The 12,534-nt window shown below is 31.7% G+C and overlaps 1 protein-coding gene and 1 pseudogene across 1 annotated transcript; one reads left to right on the forward strand and one right to left on the reverse strand.

Annotated features, from left to right (window-relative positions):
- Nucleotides 1–2,093: 2,093 nt before the first annotated feature.
- Nucleotides 2,094–5,081, reverse strand: LOC123915379 (annotated as a pseudogene).
- A 3,596-nt stretch (nucleotides 5,082–8,677) lies between these two features.
- Nucleotides 8,678–9,892, forward strand: LOC123915380 (F-box/kelch-repeat protein At3g23880-like). The gene has a single exon (XM_045966503.1). The coding sequence runs from the start codon at nucleotides 8,678–8,680 to the stop codon at nucleotides 9,890–9,892; it is 1,215 nt and encodes a 404-aa protein (XP_045822459.1).
- The last annotated feature ends 2,642 nt before the right edge of the window (nucleotides 9,893–12,534 follow it).

A 12,534-nucleotide genomic window follows, 5' to 3' on the forward strand; every position in this document is an offset into this window, starting at 1 on the left:
ATTATATATAGACCGAATAAATGTTTCAATTGACTTATTTGAATTTATCTAGACATAAATATTTGCGAGTATATAGAAACATCCTAATCCTATGATATACCCAGAATCTATTTTAAGTTTATTTCCATAAATTCTGAAGGATAGCTTTAGAAAATAGTTTATAACTTATGAAAATATTTTGACTTTGGGCTTAGGCCCCTTTTGTATCCACAAAAAAAAAAAAAAAATTGACATTATTATATCTTTTGCTATAAAAATAGCTTATGCACAAACACTTATATGAGAAGAGTTTATGCAGTAAGTTGTTTATCCAATCAAGACCTAAATCATCCAAATCTAAACATACTCCATTTGTACAACAGGCAGTAGATAAATCTGTCAATTGCAAACCTTTTGGTCTTCTATAGAGGAATATGAATTCAACCATAAAACAGAAGGCACATGATAACCAACCAGTGCATAAACTTCTGGTACAATTGTCTCAGAATCACACAGTTTCTCCGAATATACATCATCAAGAAGCTGAAAACCTTTACAAGCAATAGTTCTCCAAGAACACAACCAGCTGATCAGATGTTATGTAAGCTGAGAGGAACTGTATTGCACCTAGAACAAATGTAAGATTTGTCTTGTTCCTCTTCTACCTGTCAAGTATATACAAAATTTCGTCATGATAATTTGCAGGAACATCAATTTTGAAAACTCAAATTTCACACTAACAGTAAAATTCAGAAGAATATACTTTCGTAAATCCAAAGAAACGGTGATGAAAACCAAAATTCTGGTCATGGGAATGTTTATTTTGATGATGACATGTGACCAATATTATTGTCTTATTCCACAAATTATGCTACTTTTGAAGAAACAGAAAGTTTGTTTTCGGCTAAATAGGAAAAATGAGATTTTTTTTAATAACTCACATTTTCTAAAGACAGATTAGAAAGTTAGTACAACAAACAAAATTGAGATAAATTTGTCAAGATAAACAAAACACTCATTGAACAAGCAAAATTTGGTGGAAATGGGGAGCAAATGAAGGTTGGGAGAGACAATGAAATTTTATGATCTCAAAATCTTTTTTTCTGGTAGAAATTCTTGAAAAAGAGTATAATTCTATATCGTAGTATTCAGCAGTGGCTATAAAATAAAGTACAGTAGAACGCATAAAGCAAACACGAACCATTATTTTAGGCAACTCACCAGAAGATTCATATTATCAATTTGTTATCAGTAATAATGCATGGAATATGTGCAACCCTCTTTGACTCCACTGCTTTGACAGCTTGCTTGTAGTAAAAGGCATGTCTTGATAGTCATTAATTAAAGAGACGTAGGCAGTCCCTCTTCCGGTAACGATTCATGCCGGCAACAATCTAAAATTTCACTGTTTTCAAGAGAGGTAAGATGCTGAAGCGAAGCCACTTTTCTTTTAAACATTTAGAAAATAAAGATGAGAGGTCTGTATCGGTATGAGAGAAGTAGGAAACAAATGACTCTTCCATTTTCATCAGGGAATCCACAAGACCATCATCTCGAATTCGCAACTCTGCAAGAGAAGGGATTGCAAACCCACTTAGTGATAGCTGAAGTAGACAAACTCCCACAATTGGAAACTTCAAGTATCCTTAAATTGACAGGTATACTTTCATGTGCAAAAGTCTGCAGTTTTGGAAGTCCGCACACACTCAATTGACCAAGGCTAGATAGACTGTGAATTGGTTCAGGTAATGACTTAAGGTTTGAACAATTTGACAACCAATAAATTGTTAAGGTTAGGAGTGTACATGACTCGAGATAAACTTTGACGAAAGGAATGACTTTGTGAAGCATCTTCTGACACAGAAACAGATTTTAGATTTTTACAATCTAAGATGAAGAGACTTTTGAGGACAGGGAAAAAGCCTAGCTGAAAGGAAGTCATAGAATCACAGCTGTTAATATTTGCAATTTATCAAGTGAACTGTAACTTGGTAAGGATTCATGAGATAAGGATTATAGATTCTCACAAGAAATGCAAGTCGGAGATTGTAATATTATACGGAGAACTTCTAACGGGAAGGACCTCAAAGAAACAATGCCTGAGAATGAGATAGTCAACTGAGGAAATGGCCTACTAATGCTGCTGTTGATGCTGCTATCCACCTCTTCTGGATGTTGTGACCTGAGTGAAGGACATGGGACAGCTTAATTATGTCCAACACCCATTTTTTAGCGCTATTTGAACAATCTCAGCTTCTTTATACCCTTTTCCCCACCAACATCAACAGTGTCCATATTGTTGTCATTTTTTTCATTGCCAATGGATACGGATGCATGACACAATTCAAGTGATTCTCCACCCACAAACTTTTTGGCCAACATGTCATCAATTATTTTATCAGTCTCTTCATAAACTTTGGACAAAAATGCGTAAGTTTCATGAGACTTTGATGCTTTGTTGATCAATTTAACCATTCGAGGACATAACTCACTGCATCGCATCATAAAATTGGCTTTTATGTCCAATTCAACATGTTGTCGTTTCCAATCTCGACTACTTCCCAACCTTGCATCTCTGGTCCATCGCTTCATTATATAGTGATGAGGAATTAGCTTAATATTCATAACATCTAAAACTTTCAAAGCATGATTGCATAAGATGCCATGTGTCTCAAATTTACGACATTCACACGCAACCTTTTGATCCACAAGATTCCCTATTACCATCCGCTCCTTACTATTATCATAATTTGTAACAACATACAACCCTTCTTTCAAATTCTTTATGCAAGTCCCTTGATATTCCTCATATTCTTCTTGAAATTCCTCCAAGATTTTTGGAGTGTAAATATTTCCGGCTTGTACAAGCATACGTACCCTTCTCATTTTCAGTTTAGGTAACTCATGTCTAGACTCATAATCGGCTTCTGACTCATTGTTCCGTATTCCATTGACAACCCTTTCAAAGTGTGTGAAAAATTGCACCAAGTTTAAATCTGACTTTAAATGATTTTTCATCTCAACATTAAAACTCTCACATAATTGAATAGATCTCATACCTGCAGTGAATTGTTTTTTAACGTACGCCCATGCCCATTTTTCCTTCAGTTGAAAAATCATATGGAGCCATGAATCTTCGGAAAAATTATGTTCAACAAGTAAAACATTCCATGCTTTCAGAAACTCACCTTCCTCTTCATGTACATCAATGCATGCTTCAAAATCTGAGTAGAATTGTGAACTCTTTTGACATAGATGGTTCACATGCTTCAAGGCATTTTCTCTTATTTGCCATGTGCACAATCCATGAAATGTTTCTGGCATAACAAAAGAAATAGCCTCAGCCATTGCAGCATCTTGATCAGTTAGAATGGTTTTAGGCTTTTCTCCACCCATTGCTTTGAGAAAAGTTTCAAATAACCATTGAAAAGAAGGGATTGTTTCATCATATAGCAATGCTGAACCAAAAACAACCATTTGCTTGTGATTATTTAGTCCGACAAATACTCCCAACGGCCGATAATCCTTATTTGACTTGTATGTTGTATCAAAAGTGATGACATCGCCGAAGTATTCATAATCGTTTATCATTTGGGCATCCGCCCAAAATATGTTTGTTATTTTCTCTTCAACGTCCATTTGGAAGTCATAAAAGAATGAAGGATTTTCACTTTGCCGTTTGAAATGCATCAATAACGCACCCACTTCACCATACATTAGCGAACGCATCCTTTTAGTTGGAAGATAATTCATAATTTCTTGTCCTGAATAACCAATAATATCTATTCCATCATCATGCTTGGACACATATTCTTGAAAATCTTGTTTTAATCCAAATTCATCATGCTCGGACACATATTCTTGAAAATCTTGTTTTAATCCAGATTCATCAGCCACTACAACTTGAGATGCATGTAAGCGTCGATGAGAGCGAATCATATGAACATACCCTGGCGGTTGAAGATCATGATTATGTTGAGCTACAAAGTCCACAACCTTGTATTTTCCAACCTTTCGATCAAGTGAAATAACCATACGCGCTTGACAACCCGTTCTGGTTTCTGCTCTACCCTCTTTTATCAAGCGGTCTCGTTTGTCAACGCTCCGGTTACCCTCTTTAAAGCACGTGAATCTTCTTGAAGTCAAAATCCCATCTTTTCTACTTTTATTTCCATATTCTCGACGAATACCAAACCCAATTCTCCTACTATACTCATTATAAAAGTCATATGCCGCTACTTCGGATTCAAACTCCATTTCCAAGTGTGGTGTATAATCAACAACACCCTCCTGTCCATGTTGCACAATATTTTCATGGATATTGTTCACCAGTTTCTCAACACCTTCAACTACTGGAAATGTTGAGACATTCATGTTTTCTAAAAAAATAATAGAGACAACTTGTTAATATTCATAAAAAAAATAGAAAAATAAAAGGAGTAAACAACAATTTTGATCCCTCAATATGAGACTCTCTCAATATATATATATATATATTTGAAGAAGTTAAATTAGTCCACTTAAATTGATACCAGAGAGAATCGAACCTGAGACCTTAAGAAGGAGGACACTCCCATGTACCAAGCCAAGTGGGTTCTATCAATATTTCTCTAAATGTATTAAAATTATAAACATATCCGTAGTGTCTCTTCTATTAGTAACTTTATGGACTAATTTGACCAACGGAAAACGAGTAAACTATCAAATTAGTCTCTGACTTCGTAGAACGCTATAAAATAAGTCTATGAGTATAAATATTTCATAAAGGTCTCTGACCCTATTAAACCGTTAACTTGGTCTCTATATTTAACCACTTACTATCGATTGAAACCCGATATTTTAACACTTACTATCAATGTAGAAAAGCATAAAAACAAGGTTAGTTCCATTTAACACAGCTTTTATATGATAGAAAAACATAAAAACGATTAATTTCATTTAACTTTACTGTACCGAATTTCATGAAAAGAAGAAAATCACCTGAAGATGATGCCGTGATTGAGCATTAACGACGTGCAGCGGTGGTACGGCGGCACTAGTTCAGAGTTCGGACTTGTTGAAGAAAGGGCGTGACCTTTTTTTGTTTTTCTTTAATTTAAAAATGAAAATAAAAATTTATTTGAAATAAGATTTGGACAAAATTTATATTTATATGCATTTCATAAGGTCCAGTTTTTCTTAAATGTAGTTTTATCCCTATGTTTTGAAAAATGCGAAATTTTACCCTCCTATTTTATAATTTGTTGGATTTTGCCCCCACCAAAATTCTGTACAAAATCTGTTTTTGAGCCTCAAGTTCAAAGCTTCGCACAGAACTCAATCTGGATCAATAATTCACAAAACAGATACTGAAACGACCGTAATCGAGTTAACTTTCTATAGAAACAAATCCCACTAAATTTGGAGTTACAGAGAGAGATTAATTATCGTTTTAGTGAAGTTCTGTCAAATTACTAATTCTGCAGAAATCTACTTGTGATCTTCAAATTCAATATCGTCTACCCAATGCATCGTAACTCAAAATACGACGAAATTCAAATGCCAACAAGAGTAATTTCGTTAGCTTTCCATACATCTAAATAGTATTAAAAAATGAGCTACAGGGTGAGAGACATGACGAAAATATTAGTAGTAGTTTCATACGATAATTAATTTGAACAGACTTTCACTAAAACGATAATTAATCTCTGTCTGTAACTCTAAATTTAATGGAGTTTGATTATGTGGAAAACTAACTTGATTGCGGTCGTTTCGGTACCAGTTTGGTGAATTATTAATCCAAATTGAGTTCTGTGCGAAGCTTTGAACTTGAGGCTCTTTGTGCAAAATTTTGGTGGGGAGGGGGGGGGGGCAAAATCCAACAAATTATAAAATAGGGGGTGTAAAATTCCGCATTTTAAAATAGGGGGATAAAATTCCGCATTTTTCAAAACAGATGGGGTAAAACTGCATTTAAGCCTAAATAAAAATAACTACTCTAATATAGTAAGAATTTTGCTTATCATAAAAAAAAAAACTCTAGTGACCGTGTATATGGAACTGTATATAAATTTGGTGGATAAGATTTTAAATAACACTCGATTATTTAGTCAAAAAAATAAATAACACCCGTTTATCTTAGTATTTTTGCCACATGCTAAAAAAGTTCTTTTAAAAAAATTAAACACCAAATTAATTCATGAATTTTTAGGACTCTTACAAAATTTAGGTACATTTTTAGGAACTTTTTACGTGCTTCTTCACATAAAATACTCATACTCATGATGATTACCAGTAATTTTTTATTTCACCATTTTTACAAAATTTGTTATAACCACATAATATGAATTTTTTTTTTAATAATCGTAAGAAAATCACTTTAAAAAAAATACATCTGAATTTTATCCCCTTTAAAACAGGTTTTTAACTTTATAAAAAGAGTCATGAACGGAGCAAATTTTATTTACTTTGATTACGTTGGCTTTGTTAGGGTCTCAGAGATGGAATATTCAGGTCGGTTTGAATTAGTTTATTTTTTAGTTTATGCAAATAGCTTATGTAATTTTTATGTATTAGGGTTCGTTTGGATTAATTTATTTTTGAGCTTATGCAAATAGTTTATGTAATTTTTATGTATTAGGGCCCGTTTGGATTAGCTTATTTTTGAGCTCATGCAAACAGCTTATGCAATTTTTAAGTATTATTATAAGTTTACCAAGGTAATTTATGATAACATAGCTTATAAAAATCCAATTTTCACTAGTATGAACTTATAAAATAGCATAAAATTTAATTTATATTGAATAAGCTGTTTGCATATGCTCAAAAATAAGCTAATTCAGACGAGCCCTTATTATAAGTTTGTCAAGGTAGTTTATGAGAAAATAGTTTATAAAAATATAATTTTCATTAGTGTGAACTTATAAAATAGCATAAAACCTAATTTATATTAAATAAACTGTTTGCATAAGCTCAAAAATAAGCTAATCCAAGTAGATATTTAGGAGAATAAGAGAGTAATTTGTGTGAAAGTTTATTGAATAATCAAATTGAACACACATCACACATGTATGTCTCGTCTCCTATATGAATTTGTTTTTTACCCCAACATTTAACCCTTCATCCCTACAAATAATCCAATTTTCCATTTTGCCCCTTTTATTATTTGACTTTTTTTTTAAACAACTATTTCCATTCTATATTTAATTAAAGTTACAAATTTAAAAAGTTTTTTTAAAAAAAGTTCCGGACATATAGCCATAAATATATATATATATATATATATATATATATATATATATATATATATATATATATATATATATAGAGTCAGGATCCGTTGACACCAACTAGTTTGACACCAAATGTTACACCTCTCAATAACGTTTTAACCGATATAAATTTTATAAAATCCACCGTTGGATTGAAAGTTTACATCATATAGATCATTTGTGTAAAATTTCAAATAAATCCAAAATCATTTGATATGTTATTGAGATACATCAAAATTAACGGTTTTTGTATTTTTTTAAATACCGTTAATCTTTATGTGTCTCAATAGCATATCAAATGATTTTGGATTTATTTGAAATTTTACACAAATGATCTATATGATGTAAACTTTCAATCCAACGGTGGATTTTATAAAATTTATATCGGTTAAAACGTTATTGAGAGGTGTAACATTTGGTGTCAAACTAGTTGGTGTCAACGGATCCTGACTCATATATATATATATATATATCGGGCTTTTCCATTACGTTTCATCGTCTAATCATTCTATCAAGAGATCTCCATTTGCCACCCTACTGATTATAGGGCACACCATAAAAAATTACTCAAATACATGCTACTTAGCTAGCGGACACCCCTCAAAACACTCTACCTTTATAACGTCCGCTACTTAAATAGCAGACATTGTTTTTCAAAATTTCTGATTTTTATAACGTCATCTACTTAAGTAGCAGAAGGGTAAAATTGAAAAATTGTAGGACGCGCGAATAACCGATGCGGTGATAAAAGTAATTATCTTCTAACAAATACACCTAGCAAGCCCAAACTAATTTCCTTCTCGAAAAATAAGAAATATAATAAAAGTCATATTTTTTTTATAAAGATCAACACAATTTAGTCAACGATTTTAAAGCCACCAAAGATAGAATTACAGAAAGTCAAAGTCATCGTAATTAAGAGATCTTTTCCATCTAGAGTTGATGTCATCCATAAAGTATGCAATTTCAATATAAAGGCAATCTATTCTAAAGACAATGATAATATAAGAAAATTAATGTACATAAAATCAGACATGAACCAAAAGCTTAGTAAAAAAATCATGTTTTTTTTACTAAAACAATAGTAGCTTAGTAAAAAAAATAGTATTAACCAAGGATGATTAATTATTTTGTATAAAATTTATAGTTCAAGTTTGACTATAATAAATCATCAAAAAAGTCTGACTATAAATAATTGAAATTGATTTTATTTTTTGAATGAACTAATTGAAATTGACTTGAATGGTCAAGACAATTTTTTTTATTTATTTTTTTATAATTGGTCAAGACAATCATAAAGAAGTTGTATTTGAATAGAATAAATAAGGTCCATGTTTCCTAAAATTTAAAAAAAAAATTATATATATTTCACCTTAAGGTGGAATTATTGTTGAATAAGTCAATGTTAATTTGAATTCTCTGTTAACAATTTTTACTTCAATTCTCCAATGGCACAACACTACATTTGTCGTGGCAACAACTCTGGCATTAATCTTTTCTCTTCATCTCAGTCGTGGCGGCGTCAGCTCAAAGTGGATGCATCCACTAAATATGTCCCTGACGACCTTACAATGTATGTTCTTTCTCGTCTTCCTGTGAAATCTGTCCTTCGATTTAGTTGTTTGAGTAAGTCATATAACTCCCTTGTCTCTGATCCCACCTTTGTCAAATTGCACCTTGATCGATCTTCAAAAAATGCGGATCTCACACATGTGTATACCGCAAACAATAGGTCTGCAACCTTCACAGTTTTTCGTTTGCTTGAGAACTCTTGGATTATTACCAATCTCCCCTATGATCCATACTATCAACTTAGAGACCATAAGGATTGTCACTATGTTGTTGGTTCCTGCAATGGATTGCTCTGTTTGTACGGTAATTCTTACATGTACCGAAAGACATGGCTTCGTATTTGGAATCCAGCCACGAAGACAATATCTGAAAAATTAGGGTCCCGTTATGATGACTTTTTCGGCATACCTATTAATATGACGTTTGGTTATGATTATTCAAGAGACACATACAAGGTGGTTTATTTCGTTCCAAATAGATCAAATGTAAGGGTTTTTAGTTTGAACGAAAATGTTTGGAGAAATACTCAAGATTCCCCCGAGGAGGCTCCACATGATCATGCGATGGATCTTGTGTATTTGAGTGGAAGTGTTAATTGGTTGGCAATTCGTCATTCTTCTGCTCGTGTTTATAATCGCGATAACATTACCATTGAGCAATTTGTGATAATTTCATTTGATATGAGCACTGAGACACATGCTAAGTTGTTGCCTCCTCAGGGTTTCAATGAAGTACCATATTATGCACCAAATCTACGTGTGTTAAAGAATTGTCTTTGTTTTTCTCACGATTTCAAACAAACACATTTTCTTGTTTGGCAAATGAAGGAATTTGGAGTTGAAAAGTCTTGGACTCAAATGTTTAAAATTAATTATAACAATCTTCAAATGGATCATCACTTTCATGTGGGATTTATTTTGTTGCCAATATGCCATTCCGAAAAGAGTGATACTCTATTGTTGATAAATATTTTGGAAATGCGAGTAATTCTATATAATTCGAGAGATAATAGAGCTGAAAGAATCCATAAACCTAACTTCATCGGCAACATACTACACAAGTATGTTGAAAGTTTGGTTTGGTATCGTTAATTAAAAGTAAGTTTCTCGATCTACAATGATTTACTTGTTCGAATTTCATTTACTTGTTTGAATCTAATTATCCTTAATCTTTGGTGTAGGCTTTGTATTCATGGAAGCACCGTTGAACGTAGATCAGCTCCTCAATTTTGAATGTTGTTGTTTTTGTTATCTTTCCTTAATTTTGTACTATTATTTATGCCTAGATAGAAAGCTATATGGTTTCAATTAAGTTTTCTTACACTTGTTCTTAATTCATCTTGGATTCATGCATGATATATATGGAGAGAAGATAACTTAAATATGGCCATCATGTACATCTTAATTCTTTTATTTGATTATAGTATATGATGCATAGAGCATTAAAATAGGCTATGTTTGAAAAAAATTGTTCCCTTGATGCAAAATAGGAAGTTTTAAACATGGACGTCACTTGTTGTGAATTCGAACCTCTTATTCAAACCTACAAGAACAAAGAGTGGAGCAAAATTCAATGGCAATCAAAACTAAGTAGTCCAAACAATAATAATTCTAACAACGTGTAAGCAAATCCAACCAAGCTAAACAACAAGTAAAAGGAAAGAGGGACAAAATACACCAATATTGTTTATTAAAATCGGTCCAAAATTGACCTTTATGGATTGAGAGAATATTTCTCCAATCCACTATCAATATGTCTATATGAAATACAAAGGAGTTACAAAAAATTAGCTTCAAGAGTTCACAAAGAACGAACTCTATTTCTCCCAATCTCGAGAACAATGTGATCTCACTCCCAAAGTGTTAATGATGTGTGTTTCCCAACCTTAGATTTAGGGCAAAAAATCATTAGATCTTGATCACCTTATGATCCCTCCGTCTCTCTAAGTGTTCTCAGAAAATACCTCAAAAGCTATCAACAATGTTAGAAAACACTAGTTTTATAAAACATGCTGCAGCGTGCACCTCGCTCAGCTTCCCGTGTGCCTTGCAAACTAGTTTTATAAAACAATGTCATTTTTCTCGAAATGAATGGCCTCGCGTTCCCCTCCATGCGCCTCACACATAAGACAAAAGCAAACTTGTTTTGTGACATTTTTTGAGATTTTAGCTCAACTAGTGTCATAAAAAGTACCAAATTAGTTGTATATGGCATTGGCATTTTTTATGATGAAAACTTGTCCTTACAATGTCCAACATGAACAAATTAAAGTAACCAAAAAAACCATCTTGAAGGTTGGTTTAAGGTTAACCACTTGAGCCTAAATGGATCGAATCAAAAACATTGATCAAACTGAAAATAACATATTTAGAAAGGAAACTTTGTTTTTGCATCAATAACTAGAAAGTAAATTTTGCATGTTACACTTCTTATGTTTAAAAAAGGAAACTTGGTTTGTCAAATCGTGATTTTACTTTTTTAGGAAGTAGAGCATTTGCCAATCTATCCATCTAGATAAAGTTGATAGATAAAGAAATGCTCTATTTTAAGAGAAATTCTTGCCAATCTATATATCCATCTAGATATATGTTCAAAATAGAAATAATTTTCAAGTATCTTTGATTTCAATTTTTTTTTAGAATAAATTTTAATTAGATAAACATTATAAACTTTAGTTACTTATTTGTACTTCATTTGTTTATTTTTTCTTTTAGAAGATTTTTCTTTTGTTCTTTTTAACTGTTGTTTTGATAGTTTAAAGTTGTAATTTTTTTTAAAGCATAAAGCTGCAATTTATGAATTATACTTTTACGTTCTCATTAACTCCACTTCACATTAGGTTTACCATAAAATTAACACATCTATTTGGAAAGAGAAAATAAATTGTTGATTAAAATGAGAATAGAATAAGAAAATAAAAACTCCAATAATCAAATATCTTGGTTGGAGAGCTTTAGGCTAAAACGACACTTTAAAAAAAGAAACGGAGGGAGTATCTTAGTACTCTTCATTTATATTTTCATTTCTTTCATCTTTATTTGCACACATGTGTAAAAATAAAAGACATTTGTACAAACTAAAAAGGTACAAAGATGATAATTAAGGCATCTCAAACAATGTTGGCATCACAAAAAAGGTGAATTTCTCTGTACATATATTATATGGATATGTACGGATATATTTACTAAGATGAATGATTCTTATTGGTTTACAAATAGTATTTATCAATTTTTCTATATTAAATAATATTTATGAATCAATTACAATCATTTACATAAGCATGTATCAGTACATATTCACATAATATGTGTATCGGAATGTTCACCCCAAAAAGTCACCTAATAAGTACCCTAATGAAAAATATATTAAATAAAAATAAAAGAACATTGATACAATGGAACCTTAGTTGTCATCTTTAATTATTTACGTATACTATTAATTATTTATGTCCTTCAAAAATATGTATACTATTACTTTTTTTTTTTTTTTGGTTACATACTATTACTTATTTATATACCCAAAACAAAAACAAAAAAAAATAAAATTAACATTAGACACATTATACATAAATAACAATTTAGTAATATTTCGAAAAGTTTAATTGATGTTTATTGTCGATGTAAAATTATTTTACACTTTGTCGTTGGCCGGCGCCGCCTCCGCCTCAGGCTCTGTAAAATCTCTTCAATTTCTGCATCCGTCAGTATCGTTCTATTGTTAAGTGACAAAGAAC

This window comes from Trifolium pratense, linkage group LG3 (assembly GCF_020283565.1).
Source record: "Trifolium pratense cultivar HEN17-A07 linkage group LG3, ARS_RC_1.1, whole genome shotgun sequence".
Classification (NCBI taxonomy): Eukaryota; Viridiplantae; Streptophyta; class Magnoliopsida; order Fabales; family Fabaceae; genus Trifolium; species Trifolium pratense.